Here is a 20,324-nt window from a genome sequence, read left to right as displayed (position 1 = left end):
ATTACTCGGTCCCCGCCGAGTAGCCCGAGTACAGTGATACTCGTGCGAGTACCGAGTAGTAACAAGCATACTCGCTCATCACTAGTAGAGAGGCAATCTATAGCGTCCTGGGATCCAGAACGAGGCAAGGGAAGTTAACCCCTGACATGACCAGGCCAGAGCTGGGTGTAACCAGCAGCATGGAAAAGCCGGCCTTGGATCATGACATAAATTAATTGAATTAAATAATTCATTTTAAAACTGGAATGTTCCTGTAAAGTATTGATTTATGTATGTTACGTACTGTAATTTCTGAAATAGTACAGCTGCATAACGCCTTCCGATAGAACAGAATGCACGGCTCAATGTTATTTTCCAATTTTGAGCCTTTCCAAATGATGCTCGCACTCTCGCTGACGAGATCCAGCGTAGTTTTGGGTGGCTGTTCACAGATCATCACAGATGTGTTTTGCAGGCATGGCGAGATTGGTTGGGAAATAAATACTGTCTCGCATTGTCATCAGTATGTTTTATTTGACAGGATCCTATATATTTTGTGATAAACACTTGGAGAGCATTGGCGGGTACCCAGCGACATATAAACATTTCACAGATATCAAAATGTTTCCATGAAAAAAGAAAAAAAACGAACGTCAACAAATCAACTATTGCCAGAGAAGCATTTATTCAGTGCAATGTGCCAAATTAAAGCTCCTCTTCCTGTAATGTGCGGTATAACAAGTGTAAAGGATTTCTGACGCAGCTTTTAATCAATTTGTAAATATTGTTTAACACAAACTGAAAAAAATGATATAGAAGTAAAAGCTACAAAAAATGTTGGAATATGAGTGACACTGGGGTTTGGAAATAAATTCCGTGTAACCATGAGAACATTTTTCTGTGTAGTATAATATACTGTACATCGCCTGCAGTCATTTGCTCTTCATATAATGGTGACAGCAATGTGCACAATTCTTCCTCTTTTTAAAAATAGAAAAAGTATCTACTCGTATATATGAATGATATACAAATAATACAAACAATGCTCAAAAGTAATTGTGTGGCGCCCCTGAGGCTTCAGTCGCCACAGGGTACTGCATCTCACTTAAGGTGCAGTACTCATCCCGGGTAAGGAAGAGGTTAATTGCTGGTGTTTCTTACATTCACAAACCACACACAGTTAGGTGCTTTCCCACCTGGGTTTGGCCTAGGGTAGATAGGGGGGGTGGCCATCACGAGACATGGGACTTTCCGGTCACTAGGACAACCACCTGGGGGGTGGGCACTACTTGGGGAAAAGGAAGGAGCATCTCACACTTAGTCAGTTTTGCCCCGCCACAGCTTGGGGTAAGGAGCACAGTCAGGACCTCGGTCCAGGTATTTTCCTCCTCACACTTCTTGAGCACTGCAAGACCCGCTTGGAGCAAGCAGCTCAGTCCAGGCTCTCTACAGCTACCGGGGATTCCAGGGTCTGCGGAGAGTGCAGGAAACACCCGCAGCCCGTTCCACATACCATCCATGGGATTGGAGGGACCCCGACCAGAAAGGACACACAGTGGGAACACCGGAAGTGACCTCCAAATTCTCCGGGATTGGCTGGGGCCCATCACGGCAGAGACCGGCACTCCCAGCGCAACAACCGGACAGTGAGTAAAAGCCTTGAACTGCAACCACTGACTCAGCCATTCATTGCCAGCGCCGTTGCCCCGCGCTCCGGCGCCAATGGCCACTACCGCCACTCTCATCATCCTCCCTGGGGCCTAGCTCTACCTGTGGGGAGCTAATGTGGCACCCCTGACCTGGTCAGGCACCACTGAGTACTGCACTCATACTGAGTGGGTACAACACAGGTGATCCAGAAGGCTGACCGAGGCGTGATTACATAGGCGCATAGTAATCAGGTCTCACACATCTACCTTTGATAGGGACTCCTGGGGAATCCTGGGGGGGGGCGGGCCCCCATGTCCACTCAGGGGGTGTGGTTGAGAGCCTGGTTGCTAAGTTACATAGACAGGCACAGTGGGGAGAGGAGTAGTGAGTCCGTCTGAAGTGAAGCTGAGGGAGAGCAGTCGCAAGGAGGAACCCTGAAAGCTATCACTGGTCAGACATCGCAGGAGCAGTGGCTACTGGCGGAGGAGAAAGGGCTACCTGGTAGTGCCGCTTGAAACATCACCTAGGGCCAGGAGGGCTGAGAGGTGGTAGATTAAGGGGACTGCCTCGTGGACCCTGCCCACACGGGTTACAGGTACCCAGAGCAGGAACCTATTTACTAGGCCTGCTATACCTGCAGGTGGGAGGCACTTAATGCTCCTTACCAGAAACACCACAGAGTCCGGAGCCACATAGCAATGAGAGGGCCCATAGTTCACAGGAGGCAAATGTGTCGCCCTGGGCAAGCCAGGGGACACAGGTCACACACCACCACACCCCACATCCCAGGTAGGCACACCTAAGCTGAACCAGAAATCCTTGTTGCCTTCCTCCAGAGGCTGATGATTCACACCTGGGGGTGGGCCAGGTGGTTGGCTCCGCCCACCAAGGAGATCACAGCTCTGGAGGCAGGAAGTACCAGGCAGATAGAGTTTGGAGGAGGAAGTAGAAGGAGTGGAGGAGTAGCCCAGGGTGGCTAAAGTAAACAACCAAGTGACAGAAAAGAAAGAGAAGTGGAAAAGGAGGAAAGCAAGTGAGGTGACAAGAAGGAAGGAAAGCCTGAAGGGTCCAGCTTTGTGTAGGGCCAGATCAGCAAGGTCAGCGACGGCGGTGACTGTCCGGAGGGGGACCGTTTGGAAGTTCCTGGAAGGACCCCGTTGGCTGTGTGCCCGGTGGTCTGGAGCAGTGTTCCGAAAGACAGTCAGCACCAGGGCAGGGGCCTCTCGGACCCCGGCAAGGCTAGGAGTCGCCAAATTTGCCGAATCCGTCAGTGAAGGGGACGTAGATTCCCCCAACAACCAAGTCCCGATTGAAGGCAACAGCCCAACCCGTACAACAGAGGCACCGCCACCGCCAGGGCACCAGTCTCTGAGGGCCAGCGTCTGCGGGCAAAGTGTAGTGCTCCTCCGGCCCAGCTTGAAGCCGGGGAGCGGGTTACCGGTGGGGACCCATCGCAACCAACCGTACATACAGGTGCAAGGAAGAGGGACATCACCGTCACCTACCGGGAAAGCAAAGCAGCCGTCTGTGGGACCGTCCTACCAGCCGTTTGGTTTACCGTACAAACTGTGTCCACGTCTCAGGCTGAGTGAGTACCACAGTGCCGCAAGGCACAGCGCTGCCCCCGCGTCCCTGCGCCCACCAGGCCCTGCACCTCACAAGCCATCACCGGGCCCCGGGATCACCAACCCCTACCCACGGAGGGGCAACACAACACCTGGCTGCTCCACATCACCATCCCCGGGATCCCCGTATTAAGCAGCGGTGGTGCTACCAATCACCACAACCGTGGGTGGCGTCACGGACATCCCAACACCCCAAACCCCCCTTTCACTCACGGGCGAGGAGCACCGCTCGAGAAACCCCCGGGATCCGGCCCACGGCTCGAGCCACCACTGAGCAGCCGGACCCGAGCAGAAGGGGTGAGCACGGTGTGCTGACACCCTCCTCCCCGCCCGCGACAACTTGGCGTCACGAACAGGATCTTACCGCTCTGCCGTCTGGTAGAGGTGCGCCTTGTTACCGCCGGAGGTATCCGGCAGAAAAATTTCAGAAGCCGCCATCTTTGGCGCGAAAAGTTCCCGCTCGAGCGTCTTCTCGAGCAGTAGAGGCGCGAAGGCCAAAACCCCGCCCCGAGAGAGGAGGGGCCGAAAAGAGCTAAGGGGGACGCGATGGCGGCTGGACGCATGTAGCTGCAGCTCTGAAAGCAGGAACGCCAGGACTCTGCAGCGATATTGGGTTCCTGGAAGGCACGATTGCCGAGATGTACCACCCTACTCCCAACGAGGAAGCCCCCGCGCCCGGCGACGTGGTTGAGGGACCGGACCGTCCCGCTGAGTAACCGTCTGCAGGCCCATATGCAACTCCTCCTGGAGGAGTGGGAGACCGACATGGCGGACGTAGTGGCTGCTATGTGGAGACGCGAGGCAGAAGAGGATTTGGAGGAGCGGGTAAGCGACCCACGCCCCTGTATTCCTGAAGGATCGGCCGTTGGGGCTGAGGGGCCCGTCCGGCTCCCGCTCACCCTGCCTCTCTCCCCGCTACCCGCGATAGTTGCTGCCGCCCCGCCATTAGGCCCGCTACCTGCCCAACCGGTAGCGATACCCTGCCCGGCCGCTCCGGCGGACCAGCCGGCTGAAGACGTCCAGGACGGCCCTGAAATGCACCAAGGGGAACCGCTAGAACCACGGCCCCTTAACAGCGTGGTGCCTGAAGTCCCAGTAGAGACTGTGCCAGACCCTGAGCCCGGGACTGTGGCTTGGATGAAGGCCCGGGTGATACAATTCCACCAACGTCAGCAGGATCAGATCTTTCGGATGCTGAAGCAGTGGACCAACGAGGTGGAGGAGCTGATTACAACTGCCCCGATGGGCGAGAGGGGAATAGATGTAGTAGAACCGACTGGTGACCCACGTCCCTATGTCCTACCTGGACCGGCCGCTGCGGCTGAGGGGCCCGGCCTAGTCTCGGCCTATGCATCGCCCTTGCCGTCACTGATGGGGCGCCTCAACATAAGCTCGCCTACTCTGCTGCTCCATGTTACTGCAGATGGGGATGAAGTGTTGGATGCTGGAGACCAGGAGGCTGCGGCAGCTGGCGGCAACCCGCCTGACGCAGAAACAAGAAATGACGACTCCTGCCCCAGCTCCGGGCCCGCTGTTGCGGCTGAAGGAGCAATTGAGCGTTCCCACTATGTGGGGGACCCTGTGGTTTATCATACTCCGCGTACCGGTGGAAATGGGTACCGGGTACCTCTGTCACAGCAGGCATGTCAGTGCATGTTTGAGATGTTGGTGGCAGAGGATGGGTCCGCCTTAGCACTAGAGGAACCGGAGTAGGGCAATGGATGCCCGCAGCACCGTCCCCGTTGGGACCACCTGCTTGTTTGTGTTGAAAAGTTGAAAATGATAAGAAGAAGATGATTACCGAAGTTTCACCTGATTGTCTGTGTGATTTGCAACCGGCCGGAGCCGGCACCGTTGTCCCCGTGGGGACCGTTTAAAAAGTTGTTTTTGCATGGAGGACTATCCATGGACAAGCTCGTGAACTTGCAGGGCAACCACAGACGTTAGTGGCTTGTAAATATGTTGTTTACCGTTACCGTTTTCCGCAGGCCGCCTCCGGAGAGGCAGGTTGGAGGGAGGGCCCTGAGCAGAGCAGGCTAGGGCCCAGCCACCAAAGGAACCGGTGGCTACCCTCTGGAGGGCAAGGACAGATCCCGCTCGGGTACCGTGTACTGGACTGTGGGTCAAGGGGTGCTGCCTGGGCTTTAGGGGCAGCACCAGGGCCAGGTTACTTGGGTGGGAGAGAGCGGAAACCGTAACCGTAAACCGTTGAAACGTTAAAGTAAATGTGCCTCCCGTAAGGGAAGATTATTAAAAATGTTATGTTATGTTTAACCCTGTTATCCCCTTTTTACAGAAAATAAAACCGGTGTAGGACGGCAGCCCGCGGACGGTCTGCGTTTTGCTAAGGGGGAATGTGTCGCCCTGGGCAAGCCAGGGGACACAGGTCACACACCACCACACCCCACATCCCAGGTAGGCACACCTAAGCTGAACCAGAAATCCTTGTTGCCTTCCTCCAGAGGCTGATGATTCACACCTGGGGGTGGGCCAGGCGGTTGGCTCCGCCCACCAAGGAGATCACAGCTCTGGAGGCAGGAAGTACCAGGCAGATAGAGTTTGGAGGAGGAAGTAGAAGGAGTGGAGGAGTAGCCCAGGGTGGCTAAAGTAAACAACCAAGTGACAGAAAAGAAAGAGAAGTGGAAAAGGAGGAAAGCAAGTGAGGTGACAAGAAGGAAGGAAAGCCTGAAGGGTCCAGCTTTGTGTAGGGCCAGATCAGCAAGGTCAGCGACGGCGGTGACTGTCCGGAGGGGGACCGTTTGGAAGTTCCTGGAAGGACCCCGTTGGCTGTGTGCCCGGTGGTCTGGAGCAGTGTTCCGAAAGACAGTCAGCACCATGGCAGGGGCCTCTCGGACCCCGGCAAGGCTAGGAGTCGCCAAATTTGCAGAATCCGTCAGTGAAGGGGACGTAGATTCCCCCAACAACCAAGTCCCGATTGAAGGCAACAGCCCAACCCGTACAACAGAGGCACCGCCACCACCAGGGCACCAGTCTCTGAGGGCCAGCGCCTGCGGGCAAAGTGTAGTGCTCCTCCGGCCCAGCTTGAAGCCGGGGAGCGGGTTACCGGTGGGGACCCATCGCAACCAACCGTACATACAGGTGCAAGGAAGAGGGACATCACCGTCACCTACCGGGAAAGCAAAGCAGCCGTCTGTGGGACCGTCCTACCAGCCGTTTGGTTTACCGTACAAACTGTGTCCACGTCTCAGGCTGAGTGAGTACCACAGTGCCGCAAGGCACAGCGCTGCCCCCGCGTCCCTGCGCCCACTAGGCCCTGCACCTCACAAGCCATCACCGGGCCCCGGGATCACCAACCCCTACCTACGGAGGGGCAACACAACACCTGGCTGCTCCACATCACCATCCCCGGGATCCCCGTATTAAGCAGCGGTGGTGCTACCAATCACCACAACCGTGGGTGGCGTCACGGACATTATCCCAACACCCCAAACCCCCCTTTCACTCACGGGCGAGGAGCGCCGCTCGAGAAACCCCCGGGATCCGGCCCACGGCTCGAGCCACCACTGAGCAGCCGGACCCGAGCAGAAGGGGTGAGCGCGGTGTGCTGACACCCTCCTCCCCGCCCGCGACACAAGCAGCCGGAGTGACCTGGTCCAGGCTACAAGCAAACGGGCCGAAAAAGGGGAGAACAGGCAGCAGCAACTTCCCTGGGTGACCTCGTAGGACTCCAAGTCCGGGTCACCAGAAATAACAGAGGGCTAGGAAGCGAGCCAGTAGTCACCCTCACAAGTCAGCCTGAAGGAGCCTGGTTCCCTACTTTGTACATCACTGCTACGCCTGGGTTACTCACCCTGCCATCTAATGTGAGAAAAAACCCTGAAAGACATCTCTGGACTGAGACTGAGTTACTCTGCGACCTGCTGCACTACACTCCTACACTGGGCCCTGGGGCCAGCCCCACTCTCGGGGGGGCTACACCACCTAACTGCACCTACCATCAGCCCCAGGTGCTACCCAATCTGCAGTGGCGGTCCCCCTGACCGCAATATCGAGAGTGGCCTCACAAATCATTTCCCATAGAAGTCAACCTGACCCTACCTGTGACCAGAGGATCCCTCCACGTGGAGTCCCTGAAGGTAATGCAGCTTTGCGGGGTTTCACACTGAATCCTCCCGGCTGTGATAGCATCCGCCCCAAAGGACAGCACTCGCAGTGGCGGCCGATCCCTGGCTGCGTACCAGAGGTCGATCCCCATATAAGTCTATGGTGACCAGAATCTAGCGCATAAAAAATGGTGGTAGAAGGGATAGGGGAATTGTAACAGGCACTTCATAGTTACCAAGTCTTCGGCGGGGCAGTAGCTGCTTCCAGGCCACTCATTTTTTTTTTCGGGGCCCCTCATTATTGTTCTTCCATATTCACTGCTTCCCCCACCCACCGACATTCCTGGCATCTGTGATTGGTTGCAGTCAGACACGTCTCCAGCCTGTGTGACAGCATCTGACTGCAACTAATCACAGACCCTGTCTGCAGGTCCCTATCGAGGTGTAAAAAGTGATGTGTCAGTTTACTGGGACAGCAGTTGTGATGGAATCAGTGTTTTCTCTGCAGTAAATGCAGTAGGGCTCAGAAAGCTAACTCCTCCCACACCCCTGATTAGCTGCTTTTTATGTACATTGTATATTCAAACAATAAGCTGCTAATCAGTGCTGGGGGCGTGGACAGACAAGTGAGCAGGTTGTCCGGCAGTGATAATCTCATACAGATAAAACACCGATTGCATTGAAATAACAGCACAAAATCTAATAAAGTACACATTGCTGTAATCAGGGTCTCTGCCCCTACATCTTGCTGCCCTCAGAATACAGAACAAAAAACTGCTGTCAGGTTATCTTTAAAGGTCTTGGGCTCCAATGCAAGATCTGTCACAGTATCTCAACTACTATCGGCCATTTATATTGGTAACTTTTTGTGTGGCAAAAAGGTTCCAGAACTTGGGTGTAAATGTTACCTTTGTACCATATAACTTATCCCCCTTTAACACAAAGCCTGTAGAAAAGCAAGGCTTACTGATCTCATTCCCTACAAGGTAAAAATACTTTTGGCACATATACTAGTTTAATATGTCCAAGAGCTGTCCTGCGTGTCATACTCTGCAATTTTTCATCCATTCTTTTTGAAAGGGGGTTCCACTTCATCACCATTCTGCCAGCACAATAGGTGCAGGGCCTTGTTTTTTTTTGTTTTGTTTTTTTTAACTCTACTTTCCAGCATGTAATCTACCTGGCATTGTTCAATGACTTTCCTGTCCTGAATGGAAAACCATCTTTTCTGCAGCTTAAGGCCTCTTTTACACGTCCGTGAAAATCACGCACATGTTTCACGGACGTGTCAAAGATGCGTATTGCACTTGGTGAGCCGTGTTTATGGCACACGTGTGTTCTCCGTGTGTTATCCGTGACAACACTCGGAGAACGGGAACTTTCTGCTCACCTGTCCCTGGCGTCGCTGTCCGTGGTGCTGATATTCGGCCTCCGGTCCTGCCGACTCCCCGCTGCTGCTGCTTCCGGCCACAGTGAAGTGAATATTAAATGAGCATAATGAGCGGCGGTCGGAAGCAAGTGGCAGCAGCGGCAGAGACTCCAGGGCTGGAGAAGGTGAGTAATGTTTTTTTTTTTCTCACAGACACGTCTTTTCTCCGGTGTGTGTCACACGGAACACATCCGTGTGGTCCGTTTGCATTATATGTAACCCGTTTGCGTTCCGTGTGACAACCGTGATGTCGGATAAAAACGGACATGTCAGCGTGAGAAACACATGGACACACGCAAGTACGGAATGGACACACGCTCCATGCGAAAATACTTACGTGTGTCCAAAACCATAGAAATACATAGGTCTATGTGTGTACGTGTCTCCGGCACGTGAGAAAACTGCCAAACACATACCAGAGACACGGACGAGTGAAAGAGGCCTGAGGGGTACTTTGCACGTTGCGACATCGCTACTGCGATATCGTCGGGGTCAAATCGAAAGTGACGCACATCCGGCGCCGGTAACTATGTCGCAACGTGTAAAGCCTAGGTGCGCCGATTTACGATCGCAAAAGCGTCGTAAATCAGTGATCTGTGTAGCGTCGGTCATTTCCATAATTTCGGAAAGACCAATGTTACGATGTTGTTCCTCGTTCCTGCGGCAGCACACATTGCTGTGTGTGAAGCCGCAGGAGCGAGGAACTTCTCCTAATCTGCCTCCACTGGCTATGCGGAAGGAAGGAGGTCGGTGGGATGTTTACGTCCCGCTCATCTCCGCCCCTCCGCTTCTATTGGCCGCCTGCCGTGTGATGTCGCTGTGACGCCGCACGACCCGCCCCCTTAGGAAGGAGGCGGGTCGCCGGCCAGAGCGACGTTGCAGGACAGGTAAGTGCGTGTGATGCTGCCGTAGCGATAATGTTCGCTACGGCAGCTATCACAAGATATCGCATGTGCGACGGGGGCGGGGACTATCGCGCTCGGCATCGCTACAATCGGCTAGCGATGTCGCAGCGTGCAAAGTACCCCTAAGAGACAGATAATCAGGAGCGGTACTCAAAGACCCACTCCACTTCATGTGATCGATTGCATTTCGCAATAAGTAACTGGCAGGAAATTAGGCAAAATAGAAACACCTACAAATCTGCACTTTGGAGTTATTTTTCATCGGTAGGTCAACATAATTAAAAAGACTGACTTGTTATCAAATTATCTATCACATGAGATCATTGACATTGAATAATTTTTTAGTATTAATAATAATATTTTTTATATTTTCAGATCATCATCAAAGCTGTGACGTTGGGTAATGGCACATCTGAGTCTGTTGCAATTGATGACATTTCTTTCGGTGAAGGATGTAAACCAGCTAATGGTATGTACAGTATTTCTTTATTTAGTAATGTTAAAGTACCACTCCAGTGTTATTTTTTTTTCACAGCTGTAGTGATGCTTTAGGCTAAGTTCACACTTCCGTTGTTTTCAATCCGTCAGGTCCGTCAGCAACGGATCAGTTGTTTTTTAGATGTCAACTGATGCAACTGATGTGTTTTTCACAGGATTCCTTTCACAGGAATCCTGTGAAAAAACGGATCCGCTGCGTCCGTTACATCCGCTGTGCGTCTGTTTTTTGACGGATCAGTCATGATCCGTTTGTGTTTGGGACAGCCCAGTGGGCGAGCCAAACATGCTGGGCATGCTCAGTAGAGCATGACGGAATCCAGCGCTGCATTCCGTCGTAAGACGGATTACGACGGAATCCAGCACCATAGACATACATTGCATGTGTGACGGATGGCGACAGATTCCTGCGCGGTGCGTTGTTTTCAACGGCCCGAAAAACGTTACATTCTGCGTTGCTCCCTGCCCGGCGGTCAGTCAAAAAACGACGGACCGCAACGCAGCGGACGCAACGCAGGGTCATCAGTCGCAATCCGCCACTAATGCAAGTCTATGGGACACAACGGAATCCGCTAAACGGATTCCGTTGTTTACCTTAGCAGCGGATTTCGACTGATACATTTTAGCGGAAATGTGAACTTAGCCTTAAATGTAAGTTCCCTGGCCATATACTCACCCTCTGGTGTCTTTGTAGCGCCCCTGAAGCCATCAGCCTGCTGCAAGGTTCTGTATCCCCACCAGGATGCAGGGCCTACCCCCTTAGGGACCCAGAACCCCAGTGCCAGTAACACCAAAAACCCAGGTAATCCCAGTTTTCCCCAACAAATCCCCCATACAATGGTACCCAGCTAGGGTGGGACCAATGGATGGCCGCCTAGAGGTGGAGCCACTCCAGTCCACTAGTTGACCAGGTGGGAGTGGCTGACTGTGGAGAAAGTGAGTGTAGAGTTGACAGCTGAGGTGTGAAGGTGGAAGTAAAGGGACTCCCTGACTCGGGTTAACGGTGACCTGGTACCCAGGAGAGGTGGTTGCCGGTGGAGTATGGTGGAGTACTCCCAGAACTATGCACCGACGGGGTACAAGACCCTAGGACAGGAAAGAGCTTCAAGCCGAACTGTTAACACCTGCACAGCAAAGGGGACCATCAAGGACCTTGCTGACCCTAAAGAATCCAAAGACTCAGTAGCAAAGGGAGAATCGGGGACAGGACCAGAGACTCAAACCCAACAGGGTTCACGCTACCGTCAGACGGACAGAAGTGGAAAAACCCCAGACCGGGGACCTCCAGTGTTTCATACCACAGGGACCTACTTACCAGAGACAGGTGCAGGGGAAGAAGGTACCAGAACACCAGACTGGCACTGGGACGAAGGGGACCTGGAGGCGAAACCAGCCGGCCTCGGGCAACCAGTTAACACCTAAAGTGAGTAAACCAGTTGCACTGAATACCTGTCTGGACTCCTTCTTCTGACGCCCACTGCACCATACACCTGCTGGGGCAATACCCTAGTTGCGGAGGGATTACCATACTAGCTGCACATACCATCAGCCCCAGTAGAGACATTCTGTAGCGGCGGCCCCCTACACTTAGCCGCAACACCACAAGTGGTGTCACGTATAAACTTTATCCAATAATCCCCTGCAAATATCCCCAATACAAAAAGGGCCCAGGGCACAGATCCGGGTAACGGCCACCACTGTGACATTCCCAATAGAGACTCTACCCGGAACCGAGTACCCCATATTACTGGGTGCTACATCTTCTTCATATTTTTTTGGCGATTTTTCCAATCTCATGGCGCCATCTTGTGACTGTAACTTCTGACTGGCTGGAAGTCAGAAGTTATGTCACAATCTCATTACAAGTTTATGAGAGCCAGAACGAGGCTCTCAAAGACTTGTATGGAGTTGTGACCTCTGGCACGCAAAATGAAACACTGGAGATGCCAGCAGGTCACAAATCATTGTAGACCGACCGGAGTGGTGCTGGAAACAGATGAAGACACCAGAGGGTGAGTATCAGACAGGGGTCTTAGGTGTAAAGCACCACTCCAGCACTGAAACAGTGGTACTTCAATTTATGTTGTTCTTTATATCATTGTTTAGAAATGTTCAACAAGGACAAATACAGCTGCAAAATCAAACAAGATTTTAGGGTGTATAAAAAGAGAGATTAGATCCCGTGATCCCAACGTATTGTTACCCCTCTATAAATCACTTGTAAGGCCACATCTGGAATATGGGATCCAGTTTTGGGCTCCACATTTTAAAAAGGACATTCAGAAGTTAGTCAGCGACAACGGGACAGACACGGCCAAGGACGTACCAGTAAGTCCTTGGTGTGAAGGGATTAAACAGCAGGACTTATTATTGCTCGGACTATATTGTCATGAGCATGGCAGTCTGGTACAACACCTCATCTGATTAACATCTCACTGCCAGTCTAGAATCTCTATAGAGAGCCTGGTGTGGGCGGGGACAGCTCTCTCAGCTCTGCTGCATTGCTAAAGTTAAAAATTCTGATTGTGTCAGAACAGCTGCACCCAGTAAACTAAGTGATATATCAGTGGATTCAGGATCTCTTTTCCTACATTATGCTGCTCTTAGTTGAGACACAAGGAAAAGCTGGCGAATCACTAAATAGTGATCCCTCGGTGGGTATATTCTTTAGATAACATAGAGAAACCGGAGGAGGGAAGAACAAAACCAAGGAAGAGAGTAATAGTGAAATATAAATACTTTATTTACTATAGTGCAAAAATATCCATAAAAGCATAAAAGGTCAAAAAAGCAAGAGAATGGGGTAAAGGTTCAAAAGATGGGCTGCACAAATTGACAGTAGCAATGAAAGGACCCCCCTCCTGCACAGAGCGACCCACTGTAGTGGAGATGCAAAAATAAGGGGGGAGAGATGAAAGGCAAACCTGATAAGATGTAAAGGTGGTGTGCTGAGAAAACATATACGTTTTAATCTAGCAGTGACTGCAATAACAAAGTGCATGGACTGGAGATCTGATATACCACAATACAATGCAGAAAAGTGTTTCTTTATTTAGTGGTTAGATGACCAGTCCATGCACCAGGATATACAGTAAAGGTATAAAAACTGTGCATATAGGCAAGATGTATTGCCTATACGTGCACTGTCACTGCAGGAAAGTTTAGAATAAATGAAAAAACTAAGGTTCAATTTGCATGAGTGAGGAACATGAAGTCCAAAAGTTACCTATTTGGAGATGATGGGTCGCAAGGAGCAGAAGGGTCCCCCCAATGATCGTTTCACTATAGGAGCGCTTTTTCCAGGGGCAGTACCTATAGGAGCGCTTTTTCCAGGGGCAGTACTGCCCCTGGAAAAAGCGCTCTTATAGCGAAACGATCGTAGGGGGGACCCTTCTCCTGCTCCTTGCGACCCATCATCTCCAAATAGGTAACTTTTGGACTTCATGTTCCTCACTCATGCAAATTGAACCTTAGTTTTTTCATTTATTCTAAACTTTCCTGCAGTGACAGTGCACGTATAGGCAATACATCTTGCCTATATGCACAGTTTTTATACCTTTACTGTATATCCTGGTGCATGGACTGGTCATCTAACCACTAAATAAACACTTTTCTGCATTGTATTGTGGTATATCAGATCTCCAGTCCATGCACTTTGTTATTGCAGTCACTGCTAGATTAAAACGTATATGTTTTCTCAGCACACCACCTTTACATCTTATCAGGTTTGCCTTTCATCTCTCCCCCCTTATTTTTGCATCTCCACTACGGTGGGTCGCTCTGTGCAGGAGGGGGGTCCTTTCATTGCTACTGTCAATTTGTGCAGCCCATCTTTTGAACCTTTTCCCCATTCTCTTGCTTTTTTGACCTTTTATGCTTTTATGGATATTTTTGCACTGTATTAAATAAAGTACAGTTAGGTCCAGAAATATTTGGACAGTGACACAATTTTCGCGAGTTGGGCTCTGCATGCCACCACATTGGATTTGAAATGAAACCTCTACAACAGAATTCAAGTGCAGATTGTAACGGTTAATTTGAAGGTTTGAACAAAAATATCTGATAGAAATTGTAGGAATTGTACACATTTCTTTACAAACACTCCACATTTTAGGAGGTCAAAAGTAATTGGACAAATAAACCAAACCCAAACAAAATATTTTTATTTTCAATATTTTGTTGCGAATCCTTTGGAGGCAATCACTGCCTTAAGTCTGGAACCCATGGACATCACCAAACGCTGGGTTTGCTCCTTCTTAATGCTTTGCCAGGCCTTTACAGCCGCAGCCTTCAGGTCTTGCTTGTTTGTGGGTCTTTCCGTCTTAAGTCTGGATTTGAGCAAGTGAAATGCATGCTCAATTGGGTTAAGATCTGGTGATTGACTTGGCCATTGCAGAATGTTCCACTTTTTTGCACTCATGAACTCCTGGGTAGCTTTGGCTGTATGCTTGGGGTCATTGTCCATCTGTACTATGAAGCGCCGTCCGATCAACTTTGCGGCATTTGGCTGAATCTGAGCTGAAAGTATATCCCGGTACACTTCAGAATTCGTCCGGCTACTCTTGTCTGCTCTTATGTCATCAATAAACACAAGTGACCCAGTGCCATTGAAAGCCATGCATGCCCATGCCATCACGTTGCCTCCACCATGTTTTACAGAGGATGTGGTGTGTCTTGGATCATGTCCCGTTCCCTTTCTTCTCCAAACTTTTTTCTTCCCATCATTCTGGTACAGGTTGATCTTTGTCTCATCTGTCCATAGAATACTTTTCCAGAACTGAGCTGGCTTCATGAGGTGTTTTTCAGCAAATTTAACTCTGGCCTGTCTATTTTTGGAATTGATGAATGGTTTGCATCTAGATGTGAACCCTTTGTATTTACTTTCATGGAGTCTTCTCTTTACTGTTGACTTAGAGACAGATACACCTACTTCACTGAGAGTGTTCTGGACTTCAGTTGATGTTGTGAACGGGTTCTTCTTCACCAAAGAAAGTATGCGGCGATCATCCACCACTGTTGTCATCCGTGGACGTCCAGGCCTTTTCGAGTTCCCAAGCTCACCAGTCAATTCCTTTTTTCTCAGAATGTACCCGATTGTTGATTTTGCTACTCCAAGCATGTCTGCTATCTCTTTGATGGATTTTTTCTTTTTTTTCAGCCTCAGGATGTTCTGCTTCACCTCAATTGAGAGTTCCTTAGACCGCATGTTGTCTGGTCACAGCAACAGCTTCCAAATGCAAAACCACACACCTGTAATCAACCCCAGACCTTTTAACTACTTCATTGATTACAGGTTAACGAGGGAAACGCCTTCAGAGTTAATTGCAGCCCTTAGAGTCCCTTGTCCAATTACTTTTGGTCCCTTTAAAAAGAGGAGGCTATGCATTACAGAGCTATGATTCCTAAACCCTTTCTCCGATTTGGATGTGAAAAATCTCATATTGCAGCTGGGAGTGTGCACTTTCAGCCCATATTATATATATAATTGTATTTCTGAGCATGTTTTTGTAAACAGCTAAAATAACAAAACTTGTGTCACTGTCCAAATATTTCTGGACCTAACTGTATTTATATTTCACTATTACCCTCTTCCTTGGTTTTGTTCTTCCCTCCTCCGGTTTCTCTATGCTCTTAGATGAGGTAGCAAAAAAATGCTGACAGATTCCCTTTAAAGAATAAAGGCCAGAATTCCTCTGGGACTACCAAATGCAGTGGCTTGCGAATAACCCGTACGTGAAAGCCATTTTAAAAGATTTCAGCTTGCCACTGACATTGTTTTGTTACAAGGGTGTTATCGTGCATTGTAATCATGTCTGTAAAGATAATGAGACTTCTGAAAAGCATTTTTAGAAAGAATAGTAAGTGTGAATGCTAATCTTTTTGTCCAGTGTGAACATTTTTTTTTAATACGGACTATATATGATATATGATGATACTGATAAGGACAAATAAAAAAAAAATATCAAATAAATCACTTCACTCCTTTTTTCATTGTTTCTATGTTATATCATACTTAATGCTACAAAACTAATTCTTAAACCCTACAAAAGATATGTTGTTGTTTTAGCTGAGGGAAGGAGATATATTGATCTCACACTTTCCTTATGTTCTTTTCTAACCAAAAATAAATTTCCCTTGTGCTCTCGATCTCAGAAAATATTGAAGCGCAGTTTTTACAGTCATCGGCTGCCAAAAAAGTATTCAGCTCTGAAAAATGTTTTAATATATTTTATTTTTCAGAAATTGGTACATTTGATGCTGTCGTGCAAAAAAACAACTCCAAAAAAACAAAAAAAAAACCTGCTAATGTTCTATTATTCCAAAATCCTACATTTCAATTAGACCATTTAGCAGAGTTATGTTGGTGAAAAGTTATGAAATAGAGAAGTTAACTAATTTCTAATGGTAGAAAGGGTCAAAAATGGAAAAGAAATTGTATTTATGAAAATGGAGTAAATTAAAGTGACAGTCTCAAGAAGGATAAATTGCATTTTCCACCTTTAATAAAAAAAGATTTCTGCATTGGACATTTCCCACTCATCCTTACAATAAGCTGATCACAAAGCTTTCAGTGATCGGTTGCAATCTGTTGAAAAGCATAAAGCAGCACTCCGGCAATTGTTTTTCACCTCTGGAGTGGTGCTTTAAATCTAAGTTCCCTGCCCGTCTTAAGGGGGCTTTACACACAACAACATCGCTAACGAGATGTCGTTGGGGTCACGGAATTTGTGACGCACATCCGGCCTCGTTAGCGACGTCGTTGCGTGTGAAACGTATGAACGACCGCTAATGATCAAAAATACTCACCTTATCGTTGATCGTTGACACGTCGTTCTAATCCCAAATATCGTTGATGGTGCAGGACGCAGGTTGTTCGTCGTTCCTGAGGCAGCACACATCGCTACGTGTGACACCCCAGGAACGACGAACAACACCTTACCTGCGGCCGTCAGCAACAAGGTGGGCGTCACTTTCTTTTGGCTGCTCTCCGCCCCTCCGCTTCTATTGGACGGCTGCCTTGTGACATCGCTGTGATGCCGCACGAACCGCCCCCTTAGAAAAGAGGCTGTTCACCGGCCACAGCGACGTCGCTAGGCAGGTAAGTATGTGTTACGGGGACTAACGATATTGTGCGCCACGGGCAACGATTTGCCCATGACGCACATACGACAGGGGCGGGTGCTTTCACAAGCGATATCGCTAGTGATGTCGCTGCGTGTAAAGCAGCCTTTACACTCACCATCTGGCATCTTTACGTTTTTGGCATAGCTTTATTCCCGCCATCTTGAGATTGTAACTTCTGACTGGCTGGGATTCAGATGTTACATCACTCACTGCTGGCAGGTTCACTACTGTTATTTGATAACATATCCTTGCTTTTGATGCTGTAAGGGTTAAGCACTTTTTCCTGCCTGGCTGCTGGCTGTAGCTTCCAATCTCAGGTGCGGCTCTTTTTGATCATTGGCATTCCATGATTAATACCACATAGGTTGAAACATGTAGGAAGTAGTCCTGTGCCTTTGTTTCTCTGTGCACCTTCGGATGTGTTTTTTCACTGGATTTTTAAATGATTTAATAAATTTTCTATTGTAATATACCCCTGTTCTCCACAAAACACTGGAATTTTCTTTCCCTGGACTTCTTTGGGATCACTCCCCTTCCCTATTTAAGTCATGTGATCTGATCACATGATGCCTGTGATAGAAACTGAATCCCTCATTTCTATGTGGTCCACTTTGGAGCCTGCTCTGGAAGACATTTGTCATGTCATGTGCAGCGGTGGTGATTGCTGCACTGAAGTGTTTTTCCTTTGCATGTCTATTTCCCCTGTTTGTATTCCTTTCCTTGTGTTTCTATATTGTAGTGGCAAGTCTAGTGATCTCATTGTCCTGCTCACTAGCCAGGGTGAGTGTACCTGATGGCCTAAGGTACCTGGCTCGGTGACAGGTTGCAAGAACCAGTATAGGGAAGCTAGGGAGCTCAGGTATCAGCTTGAGGTGAGTTCAGGAGGTGTCCCTCACCCCTCTCCCTAGTGGCAGGGACCTTCCTGTGTTTCCTGTGTGTTGTTACATCTTCTGGGGGTTTACCTGGTATTGAGTAAACCCTGCTAATTACATGTGTGACACCCTGGAGAATCCAGGTAGTCACAAATAGGCCCCTGCATAACATCTTCCCACACTTAAGGAAACATTCAGCCAACCAGTAAACCCTAGTCACCACCTTAGTGACAGATAGACACACCAGTAGGCGTGGCCAGGTGGTTGGTGCACACCCACCCAGGGGTTTAGACAGCCCAGGGTGGGAAAACAAACAGTTTAGCTTGGAAGTTCAAGTTGAAAGGAGCTGGGGCTAGGTGTAGTCCCAGCAGGAGAGAGAGAGTTCAAGTTGAACGGCGCCAGGGTTGGAGCCCTGGTGCCACTGGCTAGGAGGCAGACGGTGGTCTCCGTCAGCAGGAGACGGGAAGACAGCTTGGTGGAACCGAGGTGGACTGGGCTAGGGTTGTAGTCCGCCGGTACCGACACGGGGAACCAACCCGGAAACCGTAGCACAAAGGGGGTACTCAGACCCTGAAGCCAGAAACCAGAATCGACTGGAGCTGGGTAATTAACCAATTGAGGCCAAGACTAGAGGTTCTGTCCCACCCAAAGTCCCTCATAGAAGACAACAGCCCACTGATTCGGGATAAGAGGTCACCGCCAAGGCCCATAGATCCCACGGGCCAGCGTCTGCGGGCATGGCTCCTTAGGCCACATCCAGCCGGGAGCGGACTCCTACATTTTACACTGGGAAGTCTTTTGCTAAGTAAACAGTGCAGGAAAAGGATAGAGACCACCAGCCGGGTGGGGGACCCTGAATACAGCCGGCCGTGGCACCGGCCACCATCACCTTGGTTTACCAGAGACTCGTGTGTTTGTTTCCAACAGTGAGTACACCAACACCCCTGCGGTCGTCATTTCCCCCTGCATTGGAGCCATCGGGTCCCGGGGCCACTATCCCTGCCCACGGAGCGGTTAACAGCTTGCTGCACAACATCTCCCCCGAGTGTCCCGCAATAGCAGCGGTGGTGTCCTACCTCACCACACACCGTGGGTGGCGTCACTAACTCAATATGTACATATACGTCCAACCCCCTTTTCACTCGGCATGTCCGCGAGGCCCCCGGGTCCGGAGACCCTCGAGCCACCACCCCTGAAGGTCCGGACTCGAGCAGCGCTGGCTGCTGGCATGGGGCGGCACACCTCGAAAACTTGGCGTCACGAACAGGATACTTACCCATCCACTTACCTTGTGGAAGTGCACCTTGTATTGGACAGTCAGCGGTGATCCGTTGCAAATTTTCCAGAAGTCGCCATTTTGGTCGCCATTTTGGCGCAAAAAACTTCAGCCCAGTGTCTTCATCCTCATGAAAAGAGCGTGAAAGATGAAGCCCCGCCCCCTAGGAACACGGCCGAAAAGCACGGCCGAAAAGCGAGGCTGGAAGTCTCAAAACAAAACTAGCAGGCCCGAAAGAGGAGTGCCAGCAAAAGACCAAGGGGGGCGGGCAAAGATTCTGCAGCATGTGACCGAGCAGATAATGGGCAGGGACTCCAGGACCCTGCACCCTTCTTGTTCCTGGACGCCATAAAAAAAACATGGCCGACCCGACTGGCAAGCCCGGAGCGCAGGAGCGCGTGCCCGGGACCGCGGCATGGGTAGAAGCCCAGACGGCGAGGATCCAGGCACAGGTGCGCTTCATTTTGGAGCGGTGGATGGTCGAGATGGAAGAGCTGGCTGCAGCAGTGCGGGCTCGTGAAGAGGAGGCAACCTCGGAGGAGTGGGTAAGCGACCCACGCTCCTATGTCCCTCAGGTACCGGCCGGCCAGGCTGCGGGGCCCGGTCTGCCCCTGCCTGCCACGCTGCCTCCCTCACCGTGCGCATCTGCCGCTGACTCCCCGCTCCGTCCGCTGCCACCAGCACCGGCAGCGGTACCCGTCCCACCAGCCCGCGAGGACCTGCAAGTGGGAGCCGCCTGCAATGAGCCCACCATCGCCCCGGCACCCATCTCGGCTCCATGCCAGACCCGTGCCAAGGTGACCCGTCTGGTCCAAAGCCCGACTATAGTCCCGGAGGATGCAGCGCCGGAGACAACAACAGCCCCGGTAGTCCGCCCGGCCAAAGCGGAGGTGGCTCCCGCCCA

At 50.4% G+C, this 20,324-nt stretch overlaps 1 protein-coding gene across 1 annotated transcript in view; it reads left to right on the top strand.

The window, feature by feature from the left end:
- Positions 1-20,324, top strand: part of MALRD1 (MAM and LDL receptor class A domain containing 1) — a 746,310-nt gene that overhangs the window by 151,575 nt on the left and 574,411 nt on the right. The window contains exon 5 of the mRNA XM_075315583.1: positions 10,028-10,121. Coding sequence (XP_075171698.1) covers positions 10,028-10,121 — 94 coding nt within the window. The remainder of the gene's footprint in view (positions 1-10,027; positions 10,122-20,324) is intronic.

The sequence above is a fragment of the Anomaloglossus baeobatrachus genome, chromosome 6, assembly GCF_048569485.1.
Source record: "Anomaloglossus baeobatrachus isolate aAnoBae1 chromosome 6, aAnoBae1.hap1, whole genome shotgun sequence".
NCBI lineage: Eukaryota > Metazoa > Chordata > Amphibia > Anura > Aromobatidae > Anomaloglossus > Anomaloglossus baeobatrachus.
The sequence above is the reverse complement of the archived record's forward strand: the minus strand, read 5'-3'. Positions and strand labels throughout refer to the sequence as shown.